Genomic DNA, 19,285 nt, shown 5'->3' on the forward strand with positions numbered 1-19,285 from the left:
CCTAGACGGTCCTTGAGGAAATCACAAGTCCGATTCAAGATTAAGTGTCTACCACCCTTGAATCAAAACCTAGTTCAAGAATAAGCTGTGGAAAATCAACAATTGGAGGAATCCAGAAAATCCTCCAACCCAGTTCAAGATCAAAGCTGTGGAAAGTCAACAAGCGCAACAAAATATGTGCCGATTCACCCACTACCAAAGCCAAAGATCATCTACCACATGAAGCTCCTTGTGGTCCAATTTCAACCTTCAAGATCAAGTCTCGACGACCCTTGAAGAAATTTCAAACAAAAATTCAAGAACAAGCCTCAACGGCCCTTGAAGAAATCTCAAGCCCAATTCAAGATCAAGCCTCAACGGCCCTTGAAGAAATCTCCAGCCCAATTCAAGATCAAGCCTCGACGGCCCTTGGATCGACATCTACAGTAAGGGACTTCAAAACGCATCTCCTACACGTGACAAGCACATGTATACGACGTGCCTTGAAGTGGGGGCATTTGTAGACATCAAAATTTCGGTAAATAAATGTTGACCGATAAATCAAAGTGTCAACGCTCATGTATTACATAAATTTTACATGTAGCGTGTGACTCAACGAAAATTGAAATGAGTTGGAAAAGTCATCAAATAGGACACGTGTCAACACCTGGCAGAAACGACTTATTTCATCTGGAATATTATATTCAAAATTAGGCCTTGGAAATTTCTATAAATAGAAGGCTATTTCATTCCAAATAGGAGGAAGGAATTCATATTACACCTTGAAGCTCTGAAGCTCTGAAACTCCGAAGCTCTCAAGCATCCAGGTTCCCGAAGAATCAAGAAAGCCTTCTTTGTTCTTCGTTCATCGTTCTTCCAAGATCAAGCCCTGACGGCCCTTGAAGAAAGTGTTCTTCGTTCATCGTTCTTCCAAGATCAAGCCCCAACGGCCCTTTGGATCAACAATCATCCACCAATTTAAGATCAAGCCCCGACGGCCCTTGAAGAAAGTGTTCTTCGTTCATCGTTCTTCCAAGATCAAGCCCTAACGGCCGTTTGGATCAACAATCATCCACCAATTCAAGATCAAGCCCCGACGGCCTTTGGATCAACCATCCACCAATTCAAGATCAAGCCCTGACGGCCCTTGAAGAAAGCACCATCGTTCATCATCCGTTCATCCAAGATCAAGCCCCAACGGCCCTTTGGATCAACAACGTCGACAAATCCACACATCCAACCGTTCTTCAAGATCAAGCCCAAAAGCCCTTGAAGATCCGTTCATCACTGTTCTTCAAGATCAAGCCCAAAAGCCCTTGGAGATCCGTTCGTCACTGTTCTTCAAAGATCAAGCCCAAAAGCCCCTTTGAAGATCCGCTCAAATCCACCTTCAAGATCAAGTCCACAGCCCTTGAAGAACGTTCATCCTTAGATCAAGCCCAACGGCTCTTTGGATCAATCACACATCCACAAATACACACCTTACGGAGATTGAATCAGAGGATCAAAATAGAGAGAGATTGTAACCCAAAACCATCAAATACAAATATTTGTTTGTGCACGTTGTTCTTGTCTCTTTCGTTTCAGGAATTTTCCGTGTTTAGAAAATTCCTGAAACGAAAGAGACAAGAACAACGTGCACAAACAAATATTTGTATTTGATAGTTTTGGGTTACAATCTCTCTCTATTTTGATCCTCTGATTCAATCTCCGTAAGGTGTGTATTTGGTGGGTGTTTCGTTGATCCAAGGGCCGTCGAGGCTTGATCTTGGATGAACAGTTGGAAGTTTCTTCAAAGGGCCGTGGGCTTGATCCTTGAAGGTGGATTTGAGCGGATCTTCAAGGGCTTTTGGGCTTGATCTTGAAGAAACAGTGATGAACAGATCTTCAAGGGCTTTTGGGCTTAATCTTGAAGAACGGTTGGATGTGTGGATTTGTCGACGTTTGTTGATCCAAAGGGCCGTTGGGGCTTGATCTTGGAAGAACGATGAACGAAGAACCCTTTCTTCAAGGGCCGTAGGGGCTTGATCTTGAAGGTGGATGATTGTTGATCCAAAGGGCCGTTGGGGCTTGATCTTAGGATGAACGATGAACGAAGAACGCTTTCTTCAAGGGTCGTCGGGGCTTGATCTTAAAAGAGCGAAGAACGAAGAACGAAGAGAGCTTTCTTGATTCTTCGGGAACCTGGATGCTTGAGAGCTTCGGAGTTTCAGAGCTTCAGAGCTTCAAGGTGTAATATGAATTGGTTCCCCTCCCAAATGAATGAAATGAGCTTGTATTTATAGAAATTTCCAATGCCTAATTTTGAATATAATATTCCAGATGAAATAAGTCGTTTCTGCCAGGTGTTGACACGTGTCCTATTTGATGACTTTTCCAACTCATTTCAATTTTCGTTGAGTCACACGCTACGTGTAAAATTTATGTAATACATGAGCGTTGACACTTTGATTTATCGGTCAACATTTATTTACCGAAATTTCGATGTCTACAGTTGTATAATTATTCCCTAGGATAATTTTAATATGTTTAATGTTATTTATTATTTTATTTCCCTTACCATTTTCAAAGTCATTCCAGATCCATTCCAAAGCTTGAACACAAAGGGTTCCATATTTAAGGTAAGTTTACAAACTTATATTTATATTATTGTAATTTATACAACAACAAATAAATTTGTGTGGACTCGTATGTTAATTTTTTTAAGTAATTAATACTTGCATGTTAATTTTTGTAAGTAGTTAAGTAATGCTAACAATTACATGTTAAATTTTTTAAGTAATTAAGTAATGTTGTATAATTATTCCCTAGGATAATTTTAATATGTTTAATGTTATTTATTATTTTATTAATATTAGGTTTTATTATCAAATTGGATTATTATTCATTAATATTAGGTTTTTTTATTATCAAATTGGATTATTATTCATTAAATTAGATTATTATCAAATTGGATTATTATTCATTAAATTGGATTATTCATTAAATTGGCTTATTATCAAATTGGACTATTCATTAAATTGGATTATTATTAAATTGGATTATTATCAAATTGGATTATTATTCATTACTATGTTTTATATTAGGATTTTTTTTTTATCAAATTGGATTATTATTCATTAAATTGGCTTATTATCAAATTGGACTATTCATTAAATTGGATTATTATTAAATTGGATTATTATCAAATTGGATTATTATTCATCACTATGTTTTATATTAGGATTATTTTTTTATCAAATAGGATTATTATTCATTAATATTAGGTTTTTTTTATTATTAAATTGGATTATTATCAAAAAGGAATATTATTCATCACTATGTTTTATATTAGGATTATTTTTTTTATCAAATTGGATTATTATTCATTAATATTAGGTTTTATTATTCCATATTATTTTTTTAATTACTTAAATTTTTACAATCATTTTCTTTACTTCATATTTAATTCTTCTGTAGAATAACTTTATTATTTAGGTTCTCTTATATAACCGTCATCACTACTATATTTTTTGGCCAAAAAATATTTGTCTAATTTTCATGAAAATTAAATGTAGGTACATTTACGATGTCCAGTGGAGCTACTAAACGTGATCCAGCTTGGGAACATGGATACCCAATAGACGGAAACAAACATGGCACAATTTGCAAATATTGTGGTCGGGTAATGAAGAGTGGCGGAGTGACACGACTTAAGTATCATCTTAGTGGATTAGATCCAGCAAAAAATGTCCAACGATGCGATAATGTCCCCCCAGAAGTGAAGGCATTCATCAGCACATTATTAAAAAATAAAAAAGAGCAGAAGGAAAAGATAACACAGGGAATGGAAAATATTCGAGCTGGGGGACGGGGAGAAGTCTATGGCCAAGCGATTGACAGTGATGATAATGACGATGAGGACGAATGTGATGATGACATGGGACCTGAAGAACGACGCAGTTTGAAACAAGCATTACGTGCCTCCAAACAGTCAGCATGGGAAAGAGAACACCTTCATAAAATTCCTAATAGAGCACAAGGTTCCGGGACAAGTGGTGGTGCACAAATGAGACGGGGAGGCAGTCTTAGAGAATCACAACCAACACCACCAATAGCCCTAAGTTTATATAAGTCATCCAAAGCACGTCAAAAGAGTGTTTGGAGTTATTTCACTGGAGGTAATGTGAAGGAGGGAATGGGGCGTCTAATTAGCAAGTTCTTTATCTATGAAAATGTCCCTGCTGCGAAGGCATCATCACATCATTTCAAAAATATGGTAGTGGGATGTCAACAGGCCGGTGTTGGAGTACAACCTCCCACTCCCTATGAGATAAGAAACAAATATTTGGATATGGAGTATAAAGACATTGACGAGTATGTTAACAAGTTGAAGTCAAAGTGGGAAACTAATGGTTGCACAATCATGTGTGACGGATGGACCGGCCCGACCAGATTGTCTATCATAAACTTCATGGTATACTCCAAGGGAAAGACAATTTTTTTGAAGTCTGTTGATGCTTCAGACCATATAAAGAATTACAAGTATATTTACAAATTATTGAGGGATGTAATCATGGAGGTGGGAGAGCATAATGTTGTCCAAGTCGTGACCGACAACGGTTCTGCATTTGTCAAAGCTGGAAAAAAGTTAATGAAGCATCATAATGTGTTTTGGACATCATGTGTAGCACATTGTATTGATCTCATGTTTGAGGCAATGGGGAAGAGAGAGAATGTTGCTATTGTGGTCAAAAGAGCTAGAACAATCACAAATTATATTTACAATCACGGTTGGTTGTTGGCAAAGATGCGTGAATTTTGCAAAGGAGAAATTATTCGTCCAGCTACCACTCGATTCGCCACAAACTATTCACTAGTGACGATTGGGCCAACCACAATTTGAGTCGCTCAAATACAGGTCGTATGGTGGAAAGTATAGTGCTTGATCATGCTTTTTGGACTCAATCAGAACATGTGTGCCAAGTGTTTGAACCTCTTTATAAAGTTTTACGGATCGTTGACACAGAAGTGTATCCTACTATGGGGGCAGTATATGAGTTGATGCGTGTAGTGAAGGATGAATTGGAAAGAAAACATGTTGCAGACCCATAAAGATAATTGAAGACCGATGGTATAAAACATTATACCACGATTTGCATGCAGCAGGTATAAATTATGTCATAATTTGCAATTCATTTATTTAGTTTCATAAGTATTATTTCTCTTATTAGAGTATGTGTTTCTTTGAACATCATATTATTTGAATCCCCGATACCAATACAGACCCGATGTTGAAGATGATGGTAACCTTATACGTGCTGTACATAATGTATACTCTAAATTAGACCCTGCATCACCAGCAGTTGGCCAATTTGGAAATGAGGTACATAATTACTTAAATTATAATAATTACTTTGTTGGATTAAACTAACACGATTTATTGAATTCAGCTAACATGGTTTAAAGATGCAAGAAGAACTTTTGGAGAACCAACATCAGTTGCTGCTCGAACAAATATGTCTCCTAGTGAGTATAAACATATTTCACTATAAGTTTATAATAGAATTTGTTGGAGTTATTAGGCTTATCAACATTGTTTTTCATTGTAGCTGAATGGTGGATCATGTATGGGACCGATGCACCAACTATGAGAAAGTTAGCAATCAAAGTATTATCATAAACAGTTTCCTCATCTGCTTGTGAAAGAAATTGGAGCACATTTGCACTCATACACACAAAGCAAAGAAATAAGTTGGCTCATAGTAGCTTGGAAAAATTAGTTTATTGCTACTACAACATGAAGCTTCAAATTCGAGATAAGGAAGCAGAAATAGATCATGTCGACCGTGGTGACCCACTAGATGTGTTTGATATTGTTGATGAAGATGATGATACAGAGGGTAACCAACTTTTTCAATGGATTAGACCTCTTCATTTAGATGATGATGAAGGCAACCCAGCTCCCAGAGTTGCTGAAGAAGCACGTAATGAAGGGATAAATGTAGAAAGAGTATTAGAGGAGGAGGTGGGATCTAGCAGGACTGACTCTTTGGAAGAACTTTTGCGCCCAAGACCAAGAAACATTGGAATTCCACCTTCTTCCAATCCTACACAACCACAACATCGTGCTGATACTAATGATAGCTCTAGTACAAGATCAGGAGACTCACCTACCACTGGAGGTGGGAATGATGAAGGACATAGTGGAGCTGGAGGTAGTGGTGGTGGATATGGAAATTATTATGGACCACCTCCCGAATTTATGAGCCCCTTCACTGGTGAGGCAAACTTCACGCATGCAACACAGGATGATGACCATGGCAGTAGGCGGGCAGGACCAGGAATTGGTGCCATAGGGAAGGACTATACTCGCAGAGAAAGAGGCAAGGGGATTTTGTCAAGTCAAGAAAATGACTCGTTATCTAGAAATTCGGACTCTGTTAGAGTGGGAAGTAGTAACTATGGTAATACTCATAACCAACCATTTCCCTATCCTTCATATCCCATTCCTGTTGGGATGGAATCGAGCGACTCATGGAAACAATCCGTGACTCAATCTTCAAATGATTTTGCTTATGGACAAGGTCAACCAATCTCAGATCCATATGGGTAGCATGTTAACAATTACATGCAAAATTATTTTGAGGATTTATCATTTGATAACTACTCTTCACAATACACTCACTCTACACATAGAGATGATGAAGATAGTCAAAATTTTGAACCTCATAGGAACTCTATGTGGTACTAAGTCACTCATGTATCTTACCATGCAATGTATAAAGTATAAAATATTGTACTAATTCATTATATATAAATGATTATGGTGTGTTTAGACTTCTTTCATTAATTACTACATATTTTCTACACTCACAATGTTTGTCAACTCGCTATATAATCAACTTGATAATGTTAAATCCATCATGCAATGTATTTCCTTCCAATTTGTTGTGATAAACTAATAGATAATTGACTAAATAAACATCCTGCAAAGTTTCAATAAAAATTTCCAAGTTTTTCTTACAATTTCCGTGGTTTCCATGTAATTTTTATCGATATCGATATTATCTCGATATTTCCATCGATATTTCTGTGTTTTCGGACTACCAATATTTCCGATATTACCGATATTTTCTTCCTTGGCAACTACTAATGCATAAATAAAATAGGCAGATACTTTGCAAGGCATTTCAAAACTTATAATCATTCAAATTCATTTTCTAGGAAAAATCTCAAGTATATAGATATATATACGGAAAAACCAAAAGCCCACTCACTGATATGTCGAAGAGTCGTAGCCCCCGAGCCTCGATTGATGGCGCTCGTCCACTGGATAGGTCTCCCCTATATGCGAAATAACTAAATAAACATTAATTAAAGCACATACACAAAACTAGAAAATAACTTCTCATACAATGCTCAAATGGGGTGTTTGAATATACCAACGTGATCTACTCAACACCACGAACATCCCCATATTTTAAAAAAAAAATTCCTAAGCACTCACACGCCGGCCAAGGCACGGCCAAACGCGCTGCCACGCGCAGGCACGTGCCTGGCATGAGGGACGGAATAGTTAACGTCGTTAGGGAATATTCCGTTAAAAACTAGAATATGCCGTTATATTTACCTGACGGCGTCAAAATATTCCGTCAACTTTGACGGAATATTCTCCTCCTTCTTCCTTAGATCGTCGGAGCCCCGCGCCGGTGCCGTTGCTATTGCCGGAAACTGGAAAATTATTCAAACCTTCATATCTCTTTCATTTCTTAACTAAAACTCATGAAATTTGTCTCAAAATGAAGCTCATGATGCAAGGAACAAAACCTTACCAACTTTGAGCCCCAATACTCACTGAAACTCATCGGAGAAAGCATGATACTCCGGCCACTTCAACAACTCCTAGAACCCAAGTCTCCCGACGTCCAAAACACTCCAAAATTACTCCCCGAGCTTCGTGAAGATGTCCCAAAGCTTCCTAGAACCTTAAAACTCCCTAAAAACTTCACGATCACGATCACATGAACAATGCACTAAATTGGGGTTTCTGGTTCTCGGATTTTCGAAGGTTTCGCATCCAACAAAAGGCATGGGTGAGCTCCTGGACTTACAAGGAACACAAAGACCACTTCCCCAGCTTCGATCCGTGACTGGAAGTGAAGGTTTGAAGGTTGTCCGTACGCTTATATGGAAATGGTAGAAAATGCGAGAGGGAGGGAAAGAGAGAAAGAGTCAACGGGTTACTTTGGGTGTGAGTGTGTGGTCCAGTTTTGGGCATCCAATCACAACAAACAAAAATCTCTTTCTCATTGGGTCCAAACACTTAGGAAAATTGGTCCACAACCAAAACCTAAACCACACAACACCACAAACGTTCAAGGGTAAATTCATCATCTCACACCATAGACAATAAAATTCGGGAAGGGTTGTCACATTTCATGTCAACTCATTATTTTAGTAAATAAACATTAAATAGATTTCTAATCTTGAGTTAAAACCTAAAATTTTTAACTTAAAAAATTTAGATTTTAATCGAGAAACAGTTTTTCCGCTCCAACCCTTAGGTTAAATTTTTAGCCCGATATTTAGAATAATTTTTTTCTTAAAATGAACAAACGATATTATCTACACTAAAAGAGAGGGGATGAACTTAACCTCACAATAAGCTAGCAATAATGTGATTCAAATTCGTCTTTAGCGAAATATAAAATGAATAGATAGAATATGGAGATGCTAGAAGTGGTTTAATTCTCAAATTAAGAAGGTTTTGAACCCTCTGCTTAGGAGAGGATCCAAATCCATGGAAGGGGTGCCAAAACTGAGTAATGCGCTGGTTGACAACCTCCTCCTACTAGATAGGTGAGACTCCAATAGTGAAAATGACAAAAAATAGTCATAAACGCGCCAGATAGGGGTCGAACCTATGACCTTCTGCTTAGGAAACAGACGCTCTATCCACTGAGCTACAGGCGCTTGATGGTCATTGACGTGTGTTTGAACATAATATTTCAAATCTCTGTTAGCTGTTTTCTTTTCTCCTGGCAACTTTTGGTTTGACCACGTTGCGAACTTGTACATTATACAGTCGTCACAGCTGACGGCTCAAGATGAAAAACGTGATTGAAATTCTGTGCTTCTTCTTCTCCATCTTCCCTTTCTCCAAAAGCTTCACTCGTTGACTTTTTGCTCATTTCCAATCTATATATAGTGCTTCTAATATTTTCATAACACAAAGAAAACCAAATCCCAGAAATAATCTCACACTTTTAAGTCCTCAAATACCCTGGAAGTTTCAAACTTCCACTCCCAATGGAACCATTAAGATCTTATTCCTCTTCCTCTTCAGCCTCCTCCACCACCAAGTACTTGTCCCAAACCATCCAACCAACAAAGGGTTCAACTTCAAACTCAAAGCAGCTTCCCCATCACCAGTCATCACTCCACTCGGTTCAAAAATCTTCGTTGAAGCCATGGAAGAAGCCTGCGGTTGCACCACTCCCACCAACCACACCAACCCCACCAAGAATCTACAAAGTTGACCCCATTAACTTCAGGGAGCTTGTCCAGCGCCTCACCTGCGCGCCGGAGTTTATGGAGACTCGGTCTCTCCAGAGCGTAGCGCCTCCACTGATCGATATCCGTGCGTCTTCTGTACCAAATCATGTCCATTCTTCTTCACCAGAAATTAGCTCACTATTTTCTGTTATGTACAAGGACTTGTCGGATACTTTGGAGCTGAGTCCGATGCCTCGCCATAAGAAGGTGCATGGTAGCACGGTGGACTCGAGCTATTAGAGACTGAATTTGCAGTCCCCGTCTTCCCATCATTGGTTTTCCTTGCCTCTGCTCAGCCCAGGGACTATGTCCAGTATCACCCTAGTATCTTTGCGATGAGGCTTAATGTCAACGTTTTAGGGACTGGGCGGCCTGTTCTAAATGGGTCAATAGTATCATAATTAACCACTTACTAGTCCAGCAAGTGTAGCGTTAAGGTTTAGATGCAATTAAAAGGTGAAATCACACAAGTTATATTTTTATCTTTGTAGGTTTTCAATGGACGTTTCACATTCTTTTACACTTAAAATTAGTAACACTTGAATTGGGATCATTAATGGAAAACCCCGAAGTAAAGTCCCGAGTTAGGGACACCCGCAACCCCGAAGTCTGAGGTCTCAAGACGGGACACCCGAATGAAATAATAATTAAGGATTATTTATTGATGTGGTGTTGTCTTCAAGTGGTCCACTAATGAGTGGTCTCAGGTAGGAGAGATTTTTCATTCCTGTCAATTTCCGTCTAATTCCCTCAAAATAAAAATCATTCATATCTAATCTCATTATATCTTGAATTTTATGAGTTACCGAATTCAATTCAATCCTAAAAAACTAAACAAGCTCTAAACAAAGGGCTTAAAAGAAGATAACAAGGTCTTTTGACTACAGAACAGTCCAAGTCGTGGCAAAAATATAACATACACGGTCTTTTGACCACAACTGCCACTACGAAAGTTTTTCGAAGGCCTGGCGGCTGCACAAGTGGAGGAGAGAACGTGGACTAGTCCGTGGCACATGCTCACAGAAAAGTAAATAATTATGCAGGACATCAATGTTGGCACGTGATGTGTGGCTGCCTGCAGTCCTCAAAAAAGCCATCAGAGTTGCATATTTCAGAGGTGGACTTGGCCAGTCAAAGAGAAAGATGAATAGGATTCCAAATATACATTTCTCTATTGGCGCGAAAATGTAAAATGAGATGTAAATGCGGTGGCGGTTTTTACATTTTCAAATTTGCATTTCTACACTGTAGATGCTCTCAGGGTATTAGATGAATTTAAAAACACTTGAGAAGAAACTCAAACTTTCGGCAACTCAACCTACATGGGAAAGACAAAGGGTCTGAAAACGAATAAGATAAATCTGAAAGTCGGAGTTCATTTTCACACCCATATTTTATTTTTGGTCCGGGTTGAATAATTCAAATGAAAACAACGGACAAAATATGTGTAGGATGAGAAAAAGAGTGAGTGCTTATCAATCCCATTCTATAGATAAGGGCACACAGATGAAACTGAATATGCGTCTCTGCATAATCTGAGAACATTATCCATCTATACATACGCAAAGAACAACACATCTTTCCAGTTTCCACAGCCAAAATTACAAATCTGAATTACTTTTAGCCGGGGAATTCTTCCAAGCGTTTATGGTAACCAGTAACAAGACTGTTAGCACAAAAAGTAAAAAAACTATGAGCAGCCGAGCGGAAGTTCCTTGTTCTTCATGTTCCTTCTGAAGTTGAGGACAAATCGGCCAATATTATGGTCGTGCAGAGCTATTGGTCCCAGTAGTTTCTAAGTTGCGACATGTGGAGCAAAAGTTCATCCCTGCCCAAGCCAGTTACACTGCTAGTCATGATCCACGGAGGAGGTACGCGGTAGTTGTCTTTGATAAACTGTTGAAAATCCCTGAGGTTCTCATCTGCCCTTTTACCTTTGCCTGCCCTCATTTTGTCACACTTGGTGAAGACAAAAGTCATGGGTATCTAAAAGCAGAAAGAGCATACAAATTATGAGCAATTTATGAAGAGGTTAACATAAAGGTATTTCAAATTGGAGAGCAGTGTACATTGTTACGTCCAAGCCAATTAGCGCAGTCTAGGTCGATTTTCTGAGGTGGAACACTAGCATCAACAAGGAGTAGGACGGTAACAAGAGTATCTCTGCTCAAAAAGAAACCTTTTGTGAATGCAGACCAATCCATTCGAGCAGCATCTGGAGCTTTAGCAAACCTACCAACAAAGAAATCACTAGACATAAGAAAATGAAAAAGAGGAGGCGGCAAATGCATTTGATCAATTACTGTAAATCGATACAGAAACTATAAAGAATACTGAAATAGCAGGATTAATTCCTTATTGTTCTGCCTTAAATGTTTTACTTACGTATGAATTCAACAAACATTAGAAAAAAGCAATTAAAGGAATTTAGCAATCTCGTAAGCAAACAGCTGGTAACAGAACAGCAACCCATGTTAAAATCGAAAGTTTTAAACTTCAAAAGAACGACAACCAGAAAATGGAAAGGGCCACCTAACTATGCTCTTGACTGATTGTTCTGTGATAATCTCTACGTCACAAAATAAGGTCTCTTAGTCAATGTTAGCATGAAGTATGTCTAAATTTGTTAAATGAGGATAAAGATGAGTACATGCTCAACTATGTCCATGGAGTTCAGCTTATATAAAATTCAGCTTAAACTACAGGTTCATAAAAGTAACCATTTTTCAGTGTCAATGAGTGACATGATGGAAATTTAGTTGCTTAGATTAAAAACTATTAGGCCCATTAAGAATAATGTCATAGGACATAGATATTCAGTATTGTAATAACCTCAAGTCACCAAAGCCCTGACCCCGACAATCTGGGACTTGGGATCCTACAGAGAGCTGGTTGGCAAGAGTGCTGTATTCATTACGAAGCCGCAGGCAGTGGAATACATGTCATACATTATGCATAACAGTTTGTAAGTGAAAACTTAGTTTCATGTGTGTAGAGCGTCTTCCTATTCTAATTTGTATTTTTCATTACTTCACTGATACATATACTGACTTGCTTTGTCGGAAGAAACTCAAACCCAACTGATCCAGCGCTAATTCCCATAAATTTTGAGATTTTCTTCAGCGATGCACAACTAGTTCCAAACAGTCGCAAATGGAGATAACATAACCTAGGAGATAAAGAGTCAAAAGCTGAAACTTTCTTTGCATACAAAAGAAGGAAGGGCCTTACCCATAACCAGGCAAATCCACAAAGTACCAACTTTTGTTGACCAAGAAATGATTGATGAGCTTAGTCTTCCCTGCACAAATTTCACAAAAATAAGCAAAACCCAGATACCAAATCACATTCAAACTTCAAAAAATTCAAAACCTTTAAGAAAATCAGAAACCTGGTTTCTTAGATGTAAGAGCAACATCCTTCTTGCGAACCAAGGAATTAATGAGTGAGGACTTGCCCACATTGGATCGACCCAGAATAGCGAATTCGGGTCGATCATGTTTTGGGCAATCCTTAGCTCTGGCACTGCTTTTCACGAACTCCACCTCCTTAATCTTGGCATCGCCGGCATAGGGTCCGAGCACGATGTTCGAACCGGGTAGGACCATATTTTCAGTCACCTCCTCGGCGGGGTCGACCCCAGGCGACATGAACAGGACGTTCTTGTCCATGATTGTTGAGTTAGCCGTGGCTTTTGGAGCTAGGACATTGCGTTTTGGGTTTGGGTTTTGGCTCGGATGAGTTGGGTTTGAGAGGAGAGTTCGGAAGGAGAGGGTGGAAGGTCGGGTTTTGATAGGTGGGGAAGGAAGCGGTGATAAGAAGGAAGTGATTTGCAGGGTTAGGAGGCGGTTCCTGAGTAACATTGTATGGGTTCAAGAGAGGTTTTATTTTGTGAGGTTATAGAAAAGGCTATCTAATAAGGCTATTTTTGTGACAATGGAGGCTTGGATTTTTGCTATTACTGTTCAGTTCGGTTCTGTTTATCTTTCAATTCTTTTCGATTCGGTTTTGTTGGTTTGGTTTTTTTTACCTTAAAATTTTTTAAACCTGGAAATCTGGAAATTGGTGCTCCAAGTCTTCAAACAATTGAAACTCCATCATTAATTGACCTGTAACAAATAAAATTAATGGGGTAGATGTCATACGATGCATCAAGGTTTATGAGCATTTGAGGAGAACGAGAATGATAGCCACTAAGAAATTACCCCAGACATTAAGGCTCCAACCAATATGCTAATCATATCTTAATTCAAGTCTTTGGCCTTAGAGAAAACACATTAATCATAAAGAAAAACTTACTTGGGAAACTAGATGCAGAAACACCGACCCTAATGATTGTTCAGCTTTTCTATCAGCAGTCATCAAGGTAATGACAAAGTGAGGATGGTTTGCCAGGAGCCGAACAATCTTCCAGAACATTTAACAAACACCTTCCCTGCATCCCGTGTATCGGCCTTCAAATTGTTCACCACGTCCTGCAATTTCGAAACTTTAACAATAAACGTCAACTTCTACGATGAACAACACTCAACTCAACAAATCAAGGTTTCCAATTCACTGAAATTTTACAAAGCAGGTTTTAACTGGGTTTTTTTTTTTCCCGCATTTTCTATAGAGATAAAACACAGCATGACAGTGTTTACAAAAAATCAAAAGCAAATTCAATAAAGCTTCAAACCTTCCTTCGACTAACTTTTTTAATTAATGAAGCATATAACGTTGAATTAGATGCCATTTCCTTCAACTAACTCTTTTCAATTCAATTGAATCAGTTCAATTCAACAATTATATAATCATTATTATTACATTGGAACTAAATTCATTGAATGCACACCTGTAAAATCATAAACTTGGTAAGCAATCTAGTAAAAAGGCAGAGTCGTTCATATCATAATCCATACAAAAAATTAATTGCTGAAACAGAAGCGTAAATTCGATCAAACAGGAGAGTGCTAACTGCAACAGCCCATCATTCAACTATCATATTTCAACATCAACAATGGTTACAATACTAGCTAAAGATAAAACATGAACCTCCAGAAACTAAAAACAAAAATAAAAAGACATTCTTCATTATATTTCAGTTTTATATTAAATTTGGGTAAAAAGTAGAGATTAATGCGTTGCCAAATGCATCCCTATTGAAACTTTACAGGCAAAGAGGATGAAAGGGAAAATATTGAGCTAAAGGGGAGACAGAGAAGGGTAAGCGCTGACCTTGATGGTGGTGAGCGCAGATATCAGAGTGGCGCACTGCAGTACCTGCTGCAAGTGAAGTGGATGAGGTCGACAGAAATGGATGGTTTTCAAGTTAAACCCTCTTTCTCTGGTTTCTGCTTGTGGATATATAGAGAGAGACCGCAAATTATAAAAACAGACGGGGATGTAACTATTTCGGGTTCTTTATTTTTTACTTTATTTTGTATTTATTTATTATTTTTTACCTTTTTAAAGGAAAATACTTGATCCCACCCATGGATTTAAATATCGATATTATCGGCGAAATAAATTTTTCGGAGAATGGATATTTAAATAGGTATCCGTGGGGTTTTCGTCAAAATATCGCGATATTATCGATAATATCGCGATATTTTGGAAATATCGAGATATTTTGTTGAACGGTGCAATCGGACTCCGATATCGAACGCCGGAGATGGTGTGCCTATTCCCGAGCCGATTTCGTCCCAAAAACCTTGCAAAAACACGATTTTTAACTTCAATTTCACATATAAGCTTCAAATTTCACGCATGCATCAACGATTCAACATATGTGATGTCGGTTTAGGGCTTAGGGTTTCAATGGAATCTCACCTGAAAAATCGATGACTGGGCCAACTCCTTGCTCAGCGGCGCACCACTAGAGACGACTGAGCCAAGTCCGACTTCGCCAGAGCCACGATCAACGGCAGCGAAGGATCGAGAGAGTGGGCGAAGGATCGAGAGAGTGGGAGAAGGGGGAGATCTGTGTGTGTGTGGGTCGAATGGAGAAGGGGGAGAAGAGAGGTCAGGCCTCAGAGAAGAAGAGAGAAGGATCGAGGGCCTCAGAGAAGAAGAGAGAAGGATCGAGAAGGGGGAGATCTGTGTGTGTGTGGGTCGAATGGAGAAGGGGGAGAAGAGAGGTCCGGCGCCTCAGACTCAGAGAAGAAGAGAGAAGGATCGAGAATGAGAGAGAGAGAGAGAGAGCCGTATGTGTGTGAGATATGTGTGCGTGTGTTGTGTGCGTGTGTGATGGCATGTCTCTGTGTGTGTGTGCCTCTGTGGTTGAGTGACCCCATCTGACTCACCTCATGAATTTTTCAATCACTTTTTACAATTGCAGACAATGGACAAAAGTGTAAAATTTGAACCTCATAGAAACTCTATGTGGTACTAAAGTGTAAAATATTGTGCTAATTCATTATATATAAATGATTATGGTGTGTTTAGACTTCTTTCATTAATTACTACATATTTTCTACACTCACAATGTTTGTCAGCTCGCTATATAATCAACTTGATAATGTTAAATCCATCATGCAATGCATTTCTTTCCAATTTTTTGTGATAAACTAATAGATAATTGACTAAATAAACATCCTACAAAGTTTCAATAAAAATTTCCAAGTTTTTCTTACAATTTCCGTGGTTTCCATGTAATTTTTATGGATATCGATATTTTACCGATATTTCCATCGATATTTCCGTGTTTTCGGACTACCGATATTTCCGATATTACCGATATTTTCTTCCTTGATCCCACCAACATATTTCATTATTTGCAAATAACGTATTTTTACCGTAAAATTTTTATAACAAAAATCGTTCTTTTTTTTTAATTTTCATTAAAAATCATCAATGACATACCGACCGAGATCGAGGCATGCTGGCCGTCACGTGAGGGTGACGTAGCCATGTGCACAGTGCGAAAGCAATAAGGATAAGAAATACGAATAAATAAAAACCGAAAGCTACTAAAGTGCACTAATAAACCGGGAGTGCTAAGAGTGAGATACAAGTGTAATTACTCCTAATCAGAGCATAGAAAATCTAGGTGCAATCCAATATGACAAGTACTAATTATACAGTACCATCAGATGTCCTACAATTATTTTAATATGTCAGAACCACCGGAATCCTTGTATGCCACCAACAGCAGTCTACCTAAAACCTGGAGGGGCGCAAAACATAAAACATGAGTGGGCAAAAACAAACGTTTTACAAAACCATTTCATTTCTCAAAAGTTCTAACCTCTCGCCGTAAAACATGTATAATTTTCCCAGAAATAGAATATAAGCATATGCATAAATGTATATATAAATATCTCAATTCAAATCATGCTTCACATAATCATATTCATAAATATGATATGCCAAGATATAAACAGAATAAGTAGTTCAGGTGAGAATAAATTCATGGAAAATAACATATTAGCTGGAACCCCTGTAGAAGTCTGTATGGCTGAATTCATAGCTCATTAGTCAATCTAGCCGGAGTTACTACAATGACCTATACGGCACTACACTGCACATAAGTCGGAACCACTAAAGAGGGGTCTGTACGACAAGACTGGGTGTAATATAATTATGCTCAATACTACTATCTCATGATAGTTATGCGATAAATCGCTAGTCACCTACGAGTTGGAACCACCTATAATGGTTTGTACGACAAGATTGTGCACCTAAATTGGATCCAATGTGAGCATATGGTACGGGAGGTGACATTATATACAGGCATGTGCCATATTTCTGGCTAAATCACAATCACCCTAGGTGCAGGTTTATGAGCTCTATGCTTCTCAATTAATCACAACCGTTATTCACATTCACAATTCATAAACTCACATGGGCTTACCTGAGCGTCCACAACACCACAATTATATATTATGCATCAAATACTAATTCATATACATAATATAATTTATATGCATGGCATTCAAGGCATACTTCATTTAAACGCATTTTTCTGGAAAAATATCAAGTATATAAATATATACTGAAAACCAAAAGCTCACTCACTGGTATGTCGAAGGGTCATAGCCCCCGAGTCGCCATTGACCGCGCTCATCATCGGGATAAGTCTCCCCTATATGCGAAATAACTATAAAAACATTAATTAAAGCACATAGACAAAACTAGCTAATAACTTCTCATACATTGCTCAAATGGAGTGTTTGAATATACCAACGTGATCTACACAACCTCACAAACATCCCCATATTTTTAGAATAATTTTTTATGACCCCATGTGCCGCCCAAGCGCAGAGACCTAACGGAATCCCTTAACCCCGTTAGGAATATTCCGTTAAATAGTAACGGAATCCGTTAAACTAATCAACGCCGTTAGGAATATTCCTTCATCCCCTACCTCAGAACTTAGGCGACCGTCGTTGGCGCCGGAAAACTGGGAATTTTTCAAACTTCCATTTCTTGTCCATTTCTCAGTCAAATTTCATGAAACTTAAACCAATTTGAAGCTTGACACGAATAGAACACAACCATACCTTTTAAAAGCCTAAAACCCACGGGATTCACCAAAAAACTCCTCGATACTCCGGCCAAACCTGCAACTCGTCGAATCTCACTATTCCGACGTCTAAATTCTTCAAACGAACCACTTCTAGCCTTGTGAGGACCTCTTTAAGCTACCTATAAGCTTGAAATCCCAAAAACATGAGATTTTACGTTTGCATGAATAGTACCTTAATCGGAGTTCGAGAGAAACTAGGGTTTTTGAAGGAGTTCTTACCTAAAAATGGTACCATTCAACTCGTATGAACCTCAGGAACACGATGGTGTCCTTTAAACCCTCGATCTGCAACTTTCCATTCGTGTTGTTGTTGGTCCGTACGTGAGGGAAGGAAAGAGAATGAGTCTGAGGGAGAGAAAGCACGGGAGAGAAGAGAGAGGAAGAGTTTGTGTGTGTGTGAGTGGTCCACGTGGTCACCAACCCAAAACCACAAAAACTAAGTGCTACTTTGGTCCAAAAATTAAGGAAAAACATAAGTTTGGACCACCCCTAACATGCATAACACACACCACGACACTCACGTCCAAGGGTGAAATAGTCAATTCATGTTATCGATAATTTATTTCGGGACGGGCTGTGACAATCAATGTATTGAATCATCTAAATTTATGGAACAAATTAATTGTGTGAGTGCCAGATAATATATTCATGATAAATCATCTATTTATTTGATACATTTTGATGACTAAAATTCTTCGATTTGAATTGTAGCAAAGCAATGACCAAGGACTAAAATGGGACAACACGTTATTAAGTTTGAGGACTAAAGAAATTAATATGAGAGTTCAGTGACTAAAATTAAACAAAGGGTTAAATTCAAGGACCATTGCTACAATAAGGCCATGATTTTGTTTATAAGTTAATCATCTTTAAATAAAGATTAAGAAATTGAACTAATCTTTATACATCAAAATATACATTATTTGCAAGTGGTAGGATATGTATATTTACAATACAGAGGAAAGCAAGGATTATCCTTTTTATGATTAAACCAATTGTAGCATATTAGCTAAATTTATCTTATTATAGCTAGATGACTCAAATGTTAATTTGGACAGCCACCACTTCCAACAAGTTAAAACATTTTAATATTTTTTTTTTCCTAAACTTAACAAAGGAAGCCATTTGTCTTCTCTTGAAGCCCACACAATGAAATTTATATTTTTTAATGTTTAGTAAAAATTTTACTTTCTTTCTCCTCCTAGCTAATATAGATGGTTACTATTTACAAAGTTAAGATAACTAGTCATTTAACTAGCA

The 19,285-nt window shown here is 38.1% G+C and overlaps 2 protein-coding genes and 1 non-coding gene across 6 annotated transcripts; 1 reads left to right on the forward strand and 2 right to left on the reverse strand.

Annotated features, from left to right (window-relative positions):
• Positions 1 to 8,861: 8,861 nt before the first annotated feature.
• On the reverse strand, positions 8,862 to 8,934 carry TRNAR-CCU (transfer RNA arginine (anticodon CCU)). Its single transcript has one exon. It is a non-coding gene; the product is annotated as a tRNA-Arg (tRNA).
• A 336-nt stretch (positions 8,935 to 9,270) lies between these two features.
• LOC103426161 (uncharacterized) lies at positions 9,271 to 9,756 on the forward strand. The gene has a single exon (XM_008364250.3). It carries the CDS (start codon positions 9,271 to 9,273, stop codon positions 9,754 to 9,756), a length of 486 nt encoding a protein of 161 aa, XP_008362472.3.
• Positions 9,757 to 11,023: 1,267 nt separating this feature from the next.
• Positions 11,024 to 14,912, reverse strand: LOC103426137 (GTP-binding protein At2g22870). 4 transcript variants are annotated; one of them, XM_008364225.4, is made up of 6 exons: positions 14,734 to 14,912; positions 13,816 to 13,991; positions 12,908 to 13,625; positions 12,748 to 12,817; positions 11,586 to 11,748; positions 11,024 to 11,502 (listed from the first exon to the last, which is right to left on the reverse strand). In XM_008364225.4, exons 3-6 carry the CDS (start codon positions 13,377 to 13,379, stop codon positions 11,293 to 11,295), a joined length of 915 nt encoding a protein of 304 aa, XP_008362447.3. In that variant the 5' UTR covers positions 13,380 to 13,625; positions 13,816 to 13,991; positions 14,734 to 14,912; the 3' UTR covers positions 11,024 to 11,292. The 4 variants fall into 4 exon arrangements, with proteins under 4 accessions (XP_008362447.3, XP_028953215.2, XP_008362446.3 ...); XM_029097382.2 differs by having other exon boundaries at positions 13,816 to 13,951; positions 14,734 to 14,891; XM_008364224.4 differs by having other exon boundaries at positions 13,816 to 14,005; positions 14,734 to 14,891.
• Positions 14,913 to 19,285: the final 4,373 nt, after the last annotated feature.

Source organism: Malus domestica, chromosome 17 (genome assembly GCF_042453785.1).
Source record: "Malus domestica chromosome 17, GDT2T_hap1".
NCBI classification, from domain to species: Eukaryota; Viridiplantae; Streptophyta; class Magnoliopsida; order Rosales; family Rosaceae; genus Malus; species Malus domestica.